The sequence below is a fragment of the Lynx rufus genome, unplaced genomic scaffold (genome assembly GCF_022079265.1).
Source record: "Lynx rufus isolate CCGP_SWC_20201006 ecotype Redwood Valley unplaced genomic scaffold, mLynRuf1.p SCAF_1, whole genome shotgun sequence".
Lineage (NCBI taxonomy): Eukaryota > Metazoa > Chordata > Mammalia > Carnivora > Felidae > Lynx > Lynx rufus.
This window is the reverse complement of record NW_025814823.1, coordinates 118,921,852-118,939,890: the sequence shown is the minus strand read 5'-3', so window position 1 is coordinate 118,939,890 and position 18,039 is coordinate 118,921,852. Positions and strand designations below refer to the sequence as shown.

Below are 18,039 nucleotides of genomic sequence, written 5' to 3'. Positions count from 1 at the left end.
GAGTCTACTCTACACTTCCCAACAGTTCGGGGGAGGGCACGCAGGGCTGCAGCAGGGCTCATTGACACAGAGATCCCCGGGTACCCTGCCATCTCAGAGATGAGCCTCACCTCCTCTGGAGGGTGAATGCCACTGAACCCAATGAGAAATTCTGTACCTCAGTCTCTGCCCTGAGCTGACTACTTACAAGACTCCTGTTCTCTGCTCTGTTATCTTCTACCCTCTGTACAGCCCCCAGACTCTCAAAGTCACTGCCAAGTTGCTGGGCTGAGTCCTGTGCAGGTACAATCCACTTTTAACATCCAAAACACTTCCATGAGGTTGCCTCCGTCAAAGTGAAGGCTTCAGTACACTGTCCTCTCTTGACAATGCCTCCGCAAGTCCTGCTGCTTCTCGCGTATTTTGGGGAAGAGACCCCAGGGAGCGTGTGCGCGCGCGCGCGCGCACACACACACACACACACACACACACACACACACACACACACCCTTCTTTTCAGTCTTACCCATTCAATGAGACTATCATTTTTTTTTTTTAGGTAGGAACTTTGAAAACTGCAGTTATTTATTAGCTTCCCCCCTCTCCCCGCCGCCGCCCAGATCTGTGCAAAGGGATGAGAAACTCACCATTGTCGAAGACTGTGCCTGCTGTGAACGAGAGTTCTGAGTCATGTTCAGCTTTGCAGGCATATAAGGCTTTTGCCTTCCGGAACGGTGTGCTGTGTGAAAACAGGAGTTTATTTAGCAGTATTTTTAAACCATCTGAAAGCCCCAGATATTTAATCTCTCTTCTTCCCCTTCCCTGCAAGCCACCTAGTTATCTCTTGTGGCAACAGCCTGACAAGACAGCCAGATGGCAAAACATGAGGCGGAAGAGTTGCAAAGGTCACGAGAGAAAAATGAGAATTATTCAGAGAAAAGCTGTAAGCCCTGAGAAACCACACGCCTTGTGGGGTCACCTCTGTGCCACGTTAAAACTCTGCCTAGGTGTCAGGACACCTGAGTGGTGGGAGTGCAGGCTGGGACCCATTTTTGGAGCAGGAGTAGTTTGGGAAAAGGGTGGTGGGGAAAGGGCTTCCTACTTGCTCTGGAGAACACTCCCAAAAGACCTTGTTGAAAATTGGCAATGCTCAGTGAGTCAAAAAGCAGAAATTCTAACTAAGCCATTTTTCGGCTCTAGGCTATGGGTTGACATTCGCTCTCCCAGATGTTACTTATTTCTCTCATTGGGCTGGTGGAGCAGGATTCCAGAGGTGGAACTCCCCGACCCCCGGGGTAGGGCAGGGAACAGACAAGGTGTGTGTGTGAGCAGTTACGTGAACGTGTGTGGGGAGTGTGGAGAGGAAGAAGGGGGAGGGAACATGACATATATACGTGCATCAAAGTCACCGGGAAGCTCTTAACAAATGCAGATATCTGGATTCTATACCAACCTGCAGATATAAATATAGTCATCAGTATTTTTGAAAAGCTCTTCAAGTGACTCTAGTGTGCAAGAGAGCTGAGAACCACGGTTCCAGAACAGGGGTTGGCAAACTCTTGCTGTAAATGGCCTAGCAGTAAATATTCTGGTCTTTGTGGGCTGTATGGTCTCTGTTGCAATTACTCAGCTTTGCCTTGTGTCATAAACACAGCCATGGACATTGTGTAAATGAATTCGTATGGCTGCGTTCCATCAAAATTTTACTTAGAAAAAACAGGTGGTAGGTTGGATTTGACTAAAGGGCCACAGATTCCTAATTCGTGTTCTGAAGAGTAAATTTTAAGAAGTGATAAATCCTATTACCAACTATCAATCTTTGCTTTGATATCCAGTAGTTCCAAATGATCAATGGACTTTTCAAGGGTCATAATAGAAATGACACTTAACAGTCAAAGTTAGCTCTTTATTTGCTAAAAGTAATCTCTTCTATCTCTAAGACCTCTGAAGAGGCACATTTAGGGGCTCCGGGGCAGAATAGCAAAAGAACAAGTAGGTCCTCTGGGTTAAGCAACTATTCCAGGGATATAGTATTTACTTTAGCTACATCTGACTAACAGAAAGCCTCCAGGAGTCAGTGGAGCCAAACACCCTGGGGCACACTGATTTCTAGTGGCCAAATGAGGTTTAGCTGAGGAAGGGCTGGTCTCAGGTAAGCCCAGACAACATGAGAAGAGGCAGAGGTCTTGGGTCATCACCGAATTGGTACTTCTGAGTCACCAAATCCATCCTCCCTTTGGAAAAGAGGAGCCATGGATGGATGGACACCTACACTAGGACCAGGCATCTAGAACTTCTAGTCTTGGCTCCATGAAAACTGAAGGAGATAGCTTAAAAGGTCTGCTGTGCACAAGGATCAGAATAAATGAGTATCCAGAATTTGTTGCTAGGCACAGTTTACTGTTCTTCTTCCTGGCCTTCTAGTAGCCCAGAGATGGCAGCCAGGTGGGAGAAAATTGGGAAATGGGGAGAAAATGAAGTGGGTCTATGTGGAATGAAGGAAAGAAGAGCCATCATAATTCATTAGTTTCAACTGGAAAACAGCTCTTCTGGGATAATTGTCATTAAAGTCAGAATGGAGTCTGGGACAAGGGGCATATTCTGTGATCTAAGTGAACCAAGTATGCATATTGTCAGCAAGGGCCAAACATCCATTGTGCAACTTTCCATGGAGGGGAAAAATGTTTGTTTTGGTCTTTGTTTTTGAGGCAGTGGGAGCTGAGAGGAGGAGTTGCCTGGTTGTAGAAAGTGATAAAACAGCCCAAACCCCATATTGGCAGGCAAGGAGAGCCAGGGAAGTGGAAGGAGAATCCGGTTGACATTAGCCAGAGTCACTATCCCTTAAGGACAGGGCAACAGGAGGTGGGTGAAGAACAGAGACTGGGGGCAAGAAAATCAAAGGCAAGGGAAAGATCATCTGAGGCAAGGCTCTTCCAGGGGATTCTCATAGAGGTTACTTATTAACTTCATTAAATAAAGGGAATGGGACAAAATAGGCAAACCAGGGAAGCCAAGTGGGGTAATCTGGCAGAAGAGAGCAGAGGGAATGGTCTTGTGCTGAAGATTATTATTCAAAACGAATAAATTTTCCACTAATGTTAAGCTTTGGGAACTGAATAAAGTGACAATGCAATAACCCATTAAAAATAAAAACAAAGATCAAGAAAGGGCCTTGCTTTTTTCTGAGATTAACAGTTGACCATTTAGGAGAGGGTCTTTTCTCCTGAGATGTCCTCCCACTGCTGTCCCTGGGACTAGGGCCACCAAATAAAGGATAAGACACCCAGTTAAAAAACAACTTCAGATCAGTGGGAAATGCTCTTTTTAGTCTAAGTATGTCCCAAATACTACATGGGACATACTTATCATAAGAAACAGCATTTGCTGTTTACCTATAATTCAAACATAATTGGATATTCTGTGTTTTCATTTTATTTGCAAAACATTTGCCAAATCTGGCATCTCTATCAGGGGGCAACTCTTATCTTTTTAAAAGCTGGTCAGCCCAACCAGTCCAGTGTCCTATGCCATATTCACTGTCAAAAGCCCCAGGAGTTTGCTTTAGGTAGAGTTCCTACCAAAACAGATCCAGTTGGCAGGAGGTTGTGTTTGTAGGCTTTGGCTCTAACTAAAAAAATAAAAACTCCCCACCAAGCACCTTTGGCTCTTGAGCTCCCCGTTCCCTGCGGTGCATCTCAACATTGGACACAGAGAGCCTGAGGTGTGTTCAGCTGCTCCTGTAACAGCGCCCTTCAGACCTCAGCTGGCCTTCAAGGGCATGAACAAGTTTGGAACCTTCTGCTAGTTCATTTTTAATTTTCGCCTCTGAGCATGGCACAAGGCCAGGAAAGCACTCAGAGGAGCTTCCCTCAAATGCCCTTGCAAACCTTGCAAAATGACAAGCCACTCTCCATCAGATGACACTACAGGGAGGTGGGACCAGCTAGACTGGAAGGATGCAATAGCTTGATCATTTAGGCACAACTGCCAGAGGCTACTGTGTAAGTGGAAGTTATGGTTTAGGCACTAGAGATTTTGTAGGGGTGACAGGAAAGGGAAGTGGGAAGGGAATATGCCTCCAGTACCCTTCCTCTGCTGTGCTGTCAAAGGCCTTTTCCTTCCTGAGCTTCAAATTATATGCCTGGTGGAGGGGAGAGGGAGCCACTTCCAGAGGAGACATTAAAGAGAAGTTCATGGGACCACTTATTACATCTAATTAAGTAGTTATTTACCAAGGGAAGGAAATCTGAAGCTTTACACTATGGAGGTGGGTGTGGGGGAAAGGCCCCAGTGGACCTGAATGATAGGTGTACACCCCCATTTCTTGGCTGCATACCGCAATGGCAACTAGGGGATTTCAACCCTCTTGGCTAGTTCTGATGGGCTAGCTCCCAGTAGGGTCTCTATCTGTGCTCACCTCGGCACACATACTTAGCTCAGTGCCAGTCAATTCCAAGCCCTAGTCGGCCTTTCCTCTTTCAAAATGGCAGCTTCCTCAAGTGTTGTGGATTAAGATTGTCCAGATGGTGCTACTTTAATGGTGGCCAGAGTGAGCAGTGCTGAATAACCATGACCCCAAACACATCACGGTAGCAGATCCTATTGCCAATCTTGAAATACTTTGGGAGATGGAGAGGAGTAGCTAAAGAAAAATACCTGGAAAATATGTTGGGTGATGGCAAGGAGTACAGAGGAACAGATACTAGACAGGCAACAGGCTGTTTCCCGAAACTCAGAGACACAAAAAGTGGACACTCTTAAAGCAGAGAATATGCCCACATTTTTAGCCAAATGATTCTATCATCCTGAGTCCCCCAGCCCATTCTGTTTAAAGGACCAATGTTTTCAAGGTTTTACTCCCCTTTGATCAAAACGAAGGAAGCATATTCTCCTAGTGACTGGGCCTATCCTATAAGTAGGGAGGCATATTGGAAGGTGACTGCCCCAGGTCTCTGTAGTTTGCTCTGGTTCAGGTCTTCATGGAGCAATCAGGCATCTAACCAGAAAGGTTAGATCCATGCCATATCTCGTGTCCTAGAAAGTTAATGTCTCCCCAAGCGCCCAGAATATGTCTAAGAAATAATGAGGAAATAAAGTTTCAGGAATATATGATCTGAATTTTAACCTTATTCCCAGGGTGAGGGTAAAAGAGTATATGGAAAAGCTATCCTTCCCACCTTCCAGTGCAAAGCTAGATAGAAAACCAAGAACAGCAGGCCAGGCTCCGGGGCTGGGAGTCGCATGGAACCTTAGGTTTGGGGGCACCCGTATGTTTGGAGGAAAGAGTGCTGGGTTGAGGACAAGAAGTCCTCTGGATGGGTGCTCATCCAGTCATGTGACTACGTAGTCACCTCCCTGTGCCTTAGTTTTCTTTCTCTGTAAGAGGTTTCAGGCCATTTCTCCTCCCATCCTCAGATGGGGATAGCATGAAATAATAGATTGGCAAGTACATGGAGGAAAATAAATATATACATCTGTATATATAAATAGCATGGGTTTTCTTTTTTTTTTTTTAAAGTGAGGCTAAGTGTTGTCAATTGTTTAAGCCTCTCTGCTGGACCCACCCCTCCAGGAAAAAAACAGATATGAGAAAAAAGATGGACAAGAAAATACTGCCAAGGCTCCAAATGCTTATGACGCTATGTAAGTAGGCTCTACATTTTGGTTGTCTGCAACCAGAGACTAAGTTTGAGAGAGATATAGGCTTAGGATCTACATATCAGAGAGATCCTACAGGATCTTTATTCACTGATTCTTTTCCTGGATTTAAATAGCTTCTTTTCTCTAGAGAAGTATAAAGAATGAAGTCTGGATATTCTCAAACCAGGGAAGAGGAACTAGATCAACCCTCAGAAAGAGGTATTGCCTCTTCCCATGAACACTAAGGGTCCATGAGGCATGGAGATCCGAGCAGGCTGGGAGCATGCAGAGGGCAAGAGGCAGCCCTCGACGATTTAAAGAGCAATCACTTCCCATCTCCATCCTTTACTCTGTGTTACCTGCGTCTCTCTCCCACTTCTCTGGTCTCAGCAGCTAGGTGTCACTGCTCATGGCCAATGGTCCAACCCCACAAATAAAAGTTGCCTTATGCTACCCGATAAACATAAGGGAAGAAAAGGCCAGTAAGTGTCTCAGCACTGTTCCCTCTGATATTATCTTATACCAAAGCACAGAGAGCCCATGATTCTGAGAACCATCCAAACAGGAGGCCGTTGAGGAGGCACTCTTTCCCCAAACTCCAGGCATCACGGATTAATTCAGAAACTGGAGGAAGGGTTCAGAAAGGCGTGGAAAATGCCATGCTGGTTCATGCACATGGTCCCTCCCAGCTTCAGTCTCTTAGGCTGGAATCAGAGGAGGGTAGAGGCTAGTCCCCCCCACCACTGTCCCTGACCGGCTTTGGATAAACAGGAATGGATTGGTCATCATCCGTGATTTTACCTGGAGTCTTCACGAACCGCTTCTTCTGGCCTGTCAAAAAGCAAGTGCAGGTTTGGATGGCGGGGAACAAAGTTGACGAGGAGGCTGAACACTGCATGAAGAGAGGACCAAGCCAATGAGAGAACAACGGCAGCAACAGAAAACCAAACAAACCCTGCAACAGACCTGATGGGGGATGAGTCGCTGGACGTGGATGAGGTGGGCATAGGGCTGGATGGCGCCGAGAACATGGGCCAAGATGGCGAGAGGGGTGAAGTTGGGCTTGGATTCGGGGGGCTGCAAGACAGAACAACCAGAAAACTTGTCAGCACACAGGGAAACCACAATGGGAGCACGAGGTTCATGGGAGGCCAAATGATGGGGAGCTGGAGCAGAAGAGGGGCACCGAAGCCCAGGCTGTGTCATCAGCGCCAAGTCACAGGTCTCCAGACCTCTGCATCTTCCAAGCAGCAGCTCTTCTGCCGTTCCTTGGAGCATTACTGTGTCTCTCTGACCTGCAGAAACTCTTTCTAGGTCACAGGAGCATCTTCAGTGGTGTCCACTGTGCCCTTGCCCCCTGGTGGAAGACGCCCTGGGCCCACGTACATGAGCTCCCACTCAGACCCTAGCACCAGCCTGTCTGGGGCGGGGCAAGCTTCTCAGAGGCCTTCAGCCTCCACTGCTATGTGAGTGGTTTTAAAGTTGTGTCTCAGCAAAAATGACCATTTTTCTGAGCCACACGGGCCATTCAGCCAGGAAACAATTTCCTGTTTACATTTTTTAACTAAATGGGCTGTGTGCCACCGGAGACTTGGAAATCCACTGCATCAGAAAAACGATAGCACATGGAAGACGGGTCTGGACACACACCTCTCAGGAGAGGACATGTGATTTGAGGCGGCTCTGCAGTCCCCCTGGGGTTTGCTTTCCAGGCGTGCTCTCTCTTTTCATGGATTTTGGGAATTTTGATGCTCTAAGAAAAAGCCCCAGAAGGAAGGCAATGAAAACCTAAGGAACTGAAACCTTCAATCTGTCATTTTGTTCTTTGATGGGCAGCTGATCAAAAGCTTGGAGAGGAAATATTAAAATTACTAAAATACAGCTTGTGGATTTTAACTGGTCATGCTAGCTAGCCCTTTGACTTATTTCCACAAATTACACAAACAAACAAACACACAGCTTTAGCAACTCTGTAAAATCGCATTAAGTCACAGAGAGCGCAAAGACCAATGACTGAGAAAACAATGTGGAGATCACCCAGCCACACCACCACCTGCAGTAATGAGCCTCAGCCAACTGCTGGAATGTTCAGTCCAAGCACTTCAGAGAGGTGAAAATGACAGCAATCCAATTCCACTGGAACAGACTTTCTAAACATAGTGGGATTTAGCAAGAATGCATAAATGTCCTACTTAATGGGCCATTCTCAATTTAGGCATGTGGCCCAATAATGGTCCTAAGTGCCTAGGGTTGCAACATACATTCTCATGGAAATACACAGTAAAAATTCATCACATGAGCTCACGAGAAATCCACAGACCCTTGAATGAAACATTTATTTGATGCCACGATATGCATTATATTTCTAGAATATAAATTCCCCAAGGGCAGGGATTTTTGTCCATTTTATTTACTGTTCTACCTCCAATGCCTAAAATAGTGCCTGTGAGTATTCAAGAAATAATTACTGAGTGAGTACATTAATAAATCTCATTTAACTTACTCAACAAGCCAAGAGGCACAATACAATTCCTATTTTACAGATGTGGAAACTTGGGCCAATTTGAGGCTTGCCTGTAAGTGACAGGGCTGAGGTTCAGACCCCAATCCCTTGGCTTTAAGCCCTGGGTTCTGGCCACCACAGTGTACAGCCTCTGGGGTAGCAGGACTTACTATGTTCCTTTATGCTATGCCAAGCTTCTTTATAGACCCAGCCATAGCACTAGAAGCCTTCTTAACCACTGATTTATGAGTTTCCTTTAGATGCCTGCCACATTTGCAAAGGAAAATGGAAATGGAGCAACAGATTCAATAAGACTCAACACATTGTAAATTCCCCAATTCTGCCTCCAGTCTTCTCTTTGGTAGATTCACATAGCAGATGGAATTCATATAATGCAAGAGATTAAATTTGAAGAGTATGGCTTGTTTCTCTTTTTCTCAATTAATCCAGCAAAAACAAGTTACTGAGCACACAGCACAATCAAATACAACAAATGGAATACAACTTAGCACCTGCCAAGGTCCTTAACTTCAAGAGTTCACGATGTATTTGACAAGATGGGATAGGCTTAAAAACAACTCTACTATAACACAGTAAGATTTGTCAGCTGAGGGATAAGTTACTATCTTGTCAGTTTAATACCTGTTCCCACTTCACTCTGTCTTGAGTCCTGGGAAAAAGTGTGGCCTCCTTTTGACTGTCTAGTCCTCACTTTCTTCTATAGTTACAGCTGGTAAGTAAGCAAGGCCTTGCCTTCTCAGGCCTCTCCCCACAACACTCCTCCCTCGGTAATGACCTAGTAGGCAAGGCCTGGCCATGACTTCTAAACTGCAACCAAACCCAGGAACCCGAGCTCTGACCAGGAACAATTTCCAGGTTCAAGAGAGCAAGCAGCCCAGGCCCAGAGGCCTGCACTCATCTGTTCTCTGGTTAGTGGTCAGCACAGGACAATTAAAAAGTTCTTAAGACTTTTTTGTTTGTTTTCTTTTTTTGTTTTCAGTGGCTTTTATATGGAGGAAACACCTCCAGCTTCCTATCTCATTTGTACAAGAATTATGCCTTTGGCTAAAGGCATCGTTAGGGACATACTCTATGAACACAATGTGGGTTCTGAATGTTTTTTCACATCCTTGCATATCCAAGTGGTTCTTGGCCAGTAGTACATGGCTGAAATTATCTGGGGGTGTGGCTGGAATGCAGGGTGTTTGAAACCATTACAAGAACTTACTCTTCAATCCCCCTGTCAATTACTATAGTACAGACTACCATTTTTACAGCTAACAGAATTTCATTTGTTTGCTTCTGTTTTACTCATAGCAACAACATTTATTTATTTGCTATAAAATGACCACAATTTAAAATTTATGACTACTGTATTTTAGCATAACAATAGAATGCACACTCCATAGTACTCTGATTTTTTAAACTACTGATGGAATTATGCTGTTTGCTTATTTGTGTTTCAGAATCATGTCAATAAAACTCATGATCTCAACAATGCTATAGAACATTTATTTATGTATATATATAGAATGATGGATGCCGGGGCGCCTGAGTGGCTCAGTCAGCTAAGCATCCAACTTTGACTCAGGTCATGATCTTGCGGTTTGTGAGTTCGAGCCCCGCATCAGTCTCTGGGCTGACCCCTCAGAGCCTGGAACCTGTTTCGGATTCTGTGTCTCCCTCTCTCTCTGCCCCTCCCCCACTCACTCTGTCTCTCTCTCTGTCTCTCTCTCTCAAAAATAAACATTAAAAAATTTATATAATGATGGATGCCTATAGCAAAAGAATATCAATAATATATAAGTACTCCTCCAAGAAGCAGACGGCACATGATATTTTAGTTGTGAGACATCTCAGAGAACATATACATGGGAAATACGATGCCCAGAGATAATGATAATGGCCAAGATTTTCTGCATAATCGTACATACCCCTTTCACTGCACAAGTGTCTAGCTACATTTACTGAAAAATGACAACAGCAGGCAAAAAATCTCACCCCTAAAAAACCTAAACAAAACACACAAACAACAAATGGTCAGTTTTGCTATTGGCTCTGAAGCTTCTATCAAATTCTCACTTTTCCCACTGAGGCCAAAAATAATAAATTACTGACATTAGGATAGGAGAAAATAATTTTACAACTACAATCTTAGCAGGTGAGTCCCTAAGTCCTCTCTATTACCCTCACAGTCAAGCTGGGAGTATCTGCACATTTTTCACTCCTGGGGTTCCCTCCATTAAGGCCCAACTGTAGCAATGACAAGAGCTGAAACTTTAGCTTGGAAGGAACATTTGCTGGTCTAGTTTGGATTCAACTGGAAGGCTTGCATCGGCTTTAGTTAGCTGGTCCACGGTGTCCTCAAAAGGAGTGACAGAGTCCCAGTAAGTCCTGTTGACACTCACTGGACAGTGAAGAAAGAACAGATTAGGAAGATAAGGCTCAAAGGCCTGGCAGCATGTTGGGTTGTGGCAGGTAGTTCAAGTCCACTGTGTGGCATTATCATCAGCTTGACACCCTCCAGTGGTGACTCACTTGAATGATGGAACGTCTGGTGTACCAGCCAGGGCATGCTTGCCTAGTGACTATGGACAGGGCTGCTCCCAATGTCATTATGGATGTGGCAGACCCAGTCGGGTCTCTACTCTATGGCTATTAAAACCCGAACCAGTACAAGAAGAGCAGTAAGCTGACCATTCAGAAGAAAATGATCTTTTTAAAATTCTGATACTCAAAATCACAGATGGACTTGTAGAAAATTGGCCAACACCAAAGAGCAAGAAAAAGCAATAAAATCGTAATTTGTACCACTAACAGTCACTGTTACTATCTTGGCATATCTCCTTATTTTGGGGGTGGTGGGGTGGGGGAATACTACTACACACATAGTAGCCTGTTGTTGTTTTTTCACTTAATAAAACATTTTCGAATGTCATTAAATAGCCTTTGCTATCATATTCTTAAAATGGCTACAGACTATTCTCTTGTATGGTATACCCTGATTTATGCAACCTTTCCTTATTGTGTATATTCAGATCATTATCCCCCTGTAGCTATTATAAATACTAGTGCAACTTACATCCTTGTTGAGGATCATTGACTGTATTTGTTTCCTTAGCATAAATTCTTGGAAGTTAAATTAGTGGGTCAAAGGCTAGAAGTCTTTTTTTAAGGGTCCTGATACAAACTAGCAAATAGCTTTGGAGAAGAGTTCTGCTGAATTGCATTCCCACCAATAGTGCATGGGGGGGATGCCCCTTCCCTCTCACCATTGCCCCACCAACATGGAGCATCATCGTTAAAAAAAATTAGATAGCCTTTTCCCCCCACATTTGGAAAAGGTTACCTTGGGCTCTCTTCTTTCCTAGTATTTCCAGGGACCTTAAAAATGAATACAATTCCCTCCTCTTGTTCCATCTGGAAGCAATGTTTAACTTTCCAAAGGGCATTCTGCCAAGAAGGCAGTGTAGGGAAGGACACAGGCAGATAGAGAAGTGAAACCTGAGGAGTTAGAGCCCTGGTCACATGGTGTGGCTCATCGTAGAAACACTGGGAGTGGTGGACGGTCAGCCTGTCCCAGAACTCTCTAAGACAGGACTAGACGTACACAAGAGTATCCAGACAGTCTTCTGCCAGGTGTACTATGAAGAAGTCAAAACAATGGCATTTGGTCCTCTCTGCCAGGCACTGGATTGTGATCTACAGCCCTGGTTCCCAGTCAAGGATCTCGGGCCTGGGTGAGGTCCGTGAGATCACTGGCCCAGGGCTGACTTTCATATGCCATCACCCCTCCCTTCCCAGTTAGGTCTAGAATAGGAAGGTTCTATTAAATCCAAGGGGGACTCCTTGTCTTCCCCTCTCCCCCTCTTCCTCCTATAATGAGAAGAGAAAATTCCATGGAAACCTGTAAAATCCTATTTAATCTAATCCCAAATCATTGAGTTCTTCTTCCTTGGAAAATATTCTCTTATGTCTTGATTTAAGGCACCATAAGAAAAAAAAAAAAAAGAAAAAAAAAGAAAAAAAAAAAAAAAAAGAAGGGAAATCAAATGTTAGTCAAGAAGAGAGGGCCAAAAGGAATACTGAGAAACTGGATAGTGAACTACAGCAAGTGACACAAAAATGATTTTCATTTGTAAAAAATTGACTACATATTCTTTTGCGTCTGCTGAAGCTTTTACAACACAGAAATCCTACATACGTCCCAACCTCCCGAATTTTTTCATTATGTGCTTCACAACCTAACAAGAGGAAAATGCCACATGCCCCGGAGTTGCACCATTCTGTATTCTTTTGACTTTTACCAGCATGCCTAGTGTTTACAGATTCTTGCCCTCAGCTGATACATTTTAATGTACATCTTTGTTCCGGCAATGACAGAGTCCTGATTCTTATTTTAAATGAGACAAAATGGTGCAATTCCCTTAAGGCCTTAGAAATTATAGGCAATTACTTTTAAAATAGTTCTTAAATAATTTGCTTTTAAAATAGTTCAACTTATCTACAGTGTAGTGGTTCTGTTTATTGACTTTCAAAAACATTTCTGAAGCATACATTTCAAGCAGATTTTAAACTCAGATGGAGTGTGGTGGAATGGCAAATAATTCCATGATTTAAACAAAATTCATAATCTTAGGATAGGGCATCTGTCATCCTGAAGGTTCTCCAAGTCAATAATTTGAAATGTTTCATGTAGAATAATACAGAAATATGAGGCAGATGGGAAAACTCTGGATTGGAAGTAAAGATGTCTGGACAAAGGTCCCAGTTCAATTGCTCAAAGGACAGAAAAAAAAAATCTCAAGGGACAGGATGAGCAAGGACAGTTAAAAGCACCAAATGTCTTCACGGTGCTCTATGGTACACAATACTGGATGAGCACAGCATTCTTTTCTGTTAAACCTGAGTGCAGCCCTATAGGCTTTTTCGATACCACATTTCAGGTGCATAAAAATTGGCTCTTATAATTTACTCTCTTTCAACTAGAACAAAGGTCACAACTTATGAAGTTATTTGTAAAGGTAGGTTGAAGCATTTGGGGGCACTACCAAGAACGTACAGTATATGGTAACATGTGCTGTTTCAAAAGATTTAAATAGTTGTCAAGAAATATCCAAACCTCCTGACTATCTTAAATTGAGTGCATACAATTGTCATTCTCTATATAATGAAGACATTCCCAAAGCAAATGTATTCTTTTAAAAAGGGAAGGAAGGGGCGCCTGGGTGGCTCAGTCGGTTGAGCGTCCGACTTCGGCTCAGGTCACGATCTCGCGGTCCGTGAGTTCGAGCCCCGCGTCGGGCTCTGGGCTGATGGCTCGGAGCCTGGAGCCGGCTTCCGATTCTGTGTCTCCCTCTCTCTCTGCCCCTCCCCCGTTCATGCTCTGTCTCTCTCTGTCTCAAAAATAAATAAACGTAAAAAAAAAAAATAAATAAAAAGGGAAGGAAACCAACAGTACTGCCAGGTTCAATCTTCTACTGTCCTGAGGCATAACTTACGGCCACCATTCTAATGCTAGGGAGGTTCAAACACTCTTCTTAAAAGAAATCTGCAAGCAAGAAACTTTACCTCAGGGGATTGAGAATGGGAAACTAGGTACACAGGCATGGATTTGACATTCACTTTTTTATTTTATTTACAGTGTTTTAATTTTTTTTATCATGAGTCTGTATTATTTTGTATTAGTGGAAAGCACTCGTCATTAAATGATGTTGGTTTAAATGGGTATCTATATAGAAAAAGTAACACTTAACTTCTCCTTCATATCATACCTAACAAATAAATGATTTCTAGGCAGATTATAGATCTGAATGCTCAAGGCAAACAATAAAGGAATAACTGGGAACGTGAGGTTGGAACGTTATCCAACAGGGAATAAAAAGCACTAATCTTAAGGAAAACACATATATATCTGACTACATTAAAATTAATAAATTTTACTTATCAAAAGACAACATTAAAAGAGAGTAAAAAGACAGCCTACAATATATAAACAGAGCACTCATAACCAGACTATACAAAGAACTCCTAATGATCAGAAGGAAAAAGACAACCAAGTAGGAGATGGGCAAGCAACTTGAACAGGGACTTAAGAAGAGAAAATGCAAAAGAACAAGTAAGTGCTTAACCTTGCTGTAGTACAGGAAATGTAGATTAAAACCATAATGAAGTAATTCTGCGCAAATACCAGAATGACTAAACAGCTAACATCAAAATGCTGAAAATGCCAAGTGTTTGCAAGATGTGCAATGTCAGAACTCTACTACTTTGCTGGAGGAGGGATGTCAATTGCTACACCAATTTTGGACAGTTTGACTTCATCTGGCAAAGGTGAAGATATCATTCTCTATGATTCAGCAGTTCCATTCCCAGACATACACTCTCAAGCATGGTGCATACATGTGTCTCAGAAGAGATACATACAAATGTATACAGCAAATTATTTATAAAAGCAAAAACAGGAAACCCACAAGTTCAGTAAAAGAAGAATGGAGAAATAATTTTAGTATGTTAATACAATGGTAAACTCTACTATAATGAAAATAAATAATGACTAATTTTAATAAAGTAGGGACTCTTAAAACCACTGAACAAAGGAAGCCAGCTTAATAAAACAAAATATTATATTTTATGGATGCATATAGTTGATCATTACTTGTAGATTCTGTGTTTGTGAATTCACTTACTTGCTAAAATGTATTTGTAACCTCAGAATCAATATTCATGGTTTTTTCATGGTTGCTTATGGACACATGCAAAGCAACCAAAGACTTGGGTCACTCTGAAGCATCTAATTTGCACAACGCCATCTGAGGTGGAAGAAAGGGATGGTCTGGCCTTCTTGTTTCAGTCCTCCAGAGTTTCTAAGGGCAAGAAGATGTGCCTTATGGAGAAAACATGTATTTAATAAGCTTTGTTCAGGCATGATTTACAGTGCTGTTGGTCATGAATTCAATGGTAATCAATCAACAATAATAGTAATAAGGTGTACTAATTAGTTTACAAAAATATGGTAACTACAGACTCAGAGGAACCTAACCCTGTACTTCCCCAACTAGCAGTATGCCCAGTGGTTCAGTATTTGCTAACTCAGTGTTTGTATTGACTTTATTTGAACATAGCTACTGGACATAGCAAGACTCTGTATTTAAGAGATAAAAATATAAATAAAAACATGGAGATGATTACTGTAAACATCCAATTAGTGGTTCCTTTTGCTGTGGGGAGAGGGAAAGAGAAAGCAAGAGATGCAGACAACTCTGGGGTCTTGGCAGGCTTGTACTTCTTTTTTTTTAATTTTTTAACGTTTATTCATTTTTGAGAGACAGAGCACGAGTGGGAGAGGGGCAGAGAGAGAGGGAGACACAGAATCTGAAGCAGGCTCCAGACTGAGCTGTCAGCACAGAGCCCAATGTGGGGTTCAATCTCATGACACAAGATCTTGACCTGAGCCAAAGTTGGATGCTTACCCGACTGAGCCACCCAGGCACCCATAGAATTGTACTTCTTAACCTCGGTGGTTATGTGGGTGTTTGCTAAATGATAATTTGTTAAGCTGTACAATCACATTTCATGCACTTTTTTATAATAAAAAACGTGTGCAAACCAATCTTAAAACATACTCACAGACAGTAAGTATATCAACATTCTCTGGGTGATGAGGATAAAGGTAATTTTTATTTTGGGGGCTTTCAAAATACCTCCCACGTTTCCTATAATTAATAGGTAACATTTATAACCAAAAACCAAAGGTCACTAGTAAAAATAATCTCCCTAATCATACAAATGGCTACATTTAATCTCTGGAGGAGGGATGTTTCATAGAGGTAAAATGACAGTTCCATCCTTCTTGCACCAATCTGTGGTTTGGGTTGCATAATGCAGTTGGCAGCTCCCAACTATTGGGCTGTTTCTCTTCTTTTTCAGTCAAATACACTCGGTGCATATTTACTAAGCACCCTCCATAGGCAAGTACTAATTTTTCCATCCTGCTCTCCTCATTGAGAAATGACGTTGACTCCTCCAGGGACATTTTTATTTTGGTAAAGTTATTACAGTAAATCAGTGGTGTCTTCCTTTCACCCGGGCATGGGGAAGTGGAATAGGACATTGTCCAGTGTCACATTCTGAGTAAGCTGGAAAACATGTTAACAACACTGGCTGAAAGTCACTGGCCATGTCGCATGCTTTTCTATATGGTCTACTTTTAAGGAATATTTCCTGTTTGGACTAGGGGGAGGAAGAGAAGAGAAAAGGATTTACTAAGAATCTAAATGTCCACCACTGAAAACAAGGGAGGGTCCAAAATTAGCAGTGGTGGCCCAGGATACTTCAGCTTAAAAGTAACCCTGGGGAAAGGAGATTCCTTGAATAAGAAAGCCAACTTATCTTACCATGTTCCTAACTCTCAGCAGTAGAAAAAACACTTCGGCTAAGGATAATATTCAGGACGATTAAGTTAAACTCCTGCAAGCCTCCAAACCTTGGTCCAGATACACAAGAGGAACACAAGGCAGAGAGAGAAGCAGACACCAACTTCGGTGGGAAGGCCAACTGTCTGACTCTCCTTTTCTCCTCCCAAGCAAATAGCTGACTTCCCTCTAATTCTAGTGTTGATTCAATACTCTAAACACTTGCAAAACTGTTTTTGATTTGATTTCAATCCACTCAAACATCTTCTCTACTCCATTTGTATCTTCCATGCACAGCCTTGCACCTTCAGTGCGACCATGCATGAAACCTGCATTCTTGCCTGGACCATGTTCCGTTTCTACAAAGCCTGGCTCACGCTGAACAGTGAAGGAATACAATCTCACTAAGGCTGCACAGTGGTTTCTGCCCCTTGTTCATCTGGTGCTGAGGAGCTTATTGACTCGACTGGAAAAAACTTTAAATGATTTTCCAGCAAAGTCACCCTTTCCAGTGGAAAAAAAGGGTTTTAACATCTGTGAATAAAAACAAACTGAAGGAAAATGATTTTTATATTCTGCTCTAGTTCTTACATTCCAAAACGAAACACCCACTGAGATGTCAATGAAAAGAGACACAGCAAAACACCATTAATTCTGATCTCACAAAACTAAAATGTACATGTATATATATGTGTGTATGTGTGTGTGTATTTATTAAAAAATATGAGGCAGATCCAAATTACTTTGGACAATCTTTGGCAAATTTACAATGTAAACAAGATTTTCAACATAGGTATTTAACTTAAAAGGACCATTCTTGGTGATCATTTCAAAATGCACATCTGATCCTGTTATTTATCTGCTCAAAACACTTCAATATTTTCCCTTTCCTCTGAGGATGGAGACCAAAGCCATCTCACCTAGACTATGACAAGAATCTCTAGCCTGGTTTCTTTACCTTTTACCATTCCGGTCGGTCCCACGGCAGGTTGTAAGTACACAAACGTCCTGAGCACACGGGTCAATAAATATGTGTTGAATTTGGAATGAAGAGCAATTTCCTCCACAAAAACTTCCAACTACCTACTGCAATAGAGTAAATTATTCACTCTGGTAGAGTCAAAGATGTAGTTAGAGTCTACTCCTGGCCACTAGTTTTCCCACTCCCCTTCGTCTGTGCCACCCCAAGTGATCCAGGTGGAGCCAGTTTCCCACTGATTTCATCACAGGGGCAGGCATGTGACTGGGGCTGGCTGGAAACAGTGCCGCCCTTCATATGGCCACAGCGGCTGGGTCAAGGGTGGCCGTATAACTGATGACAGTTTTTCCTTGGGGTCTGACATACAAATGCTGTTTTTTTTCTGGAAGCAAAAGCTGAATGTATTGGCTTAGTGTGACCAGAGATCTTTTTCCCCATTACATGGCAAACATCTGTCGGCAAATGAAGTTTAAGAAAAAAAAGGAAGGAAGAAGAGCCAAGCAAAATAATAATTTGGGTTCCTG

At 42.7% G+C, this 18,039-nt stretch overlaps 1 protein-coding gene across 2 annotated transcripts in view; it reads right to left on the bottom strand.

Annotated features, from left to right (window-relative positions):
- Positions 1-18,039, bottom strand: part of ARHGAP26 (Rho GTPase activating protein 26) — a 427,668-nt gene that overhangs the window by 13,642 nt on the left and 395,987 nt on the right. Inside the window, exons 21-22 of one of the 2 annotated variants that reach the window (XM_047086326.1) lie at positions 6,421-6,696; positions 627-718 (exon numbers count right to left, since the gene is read on the bottom strand). In XM_047086326.1, the coding sequence (XP_046942282.1) occupies positions 627-718; positions 6,421-6,696 (368 nt within the window). The remainder of the gene's footprint in view (positions 1-626; positions 719-6,420; positions 6,697-18,039) is intronic. The other variant, XM_047086334.1, reaches the window with a different exon arrangement.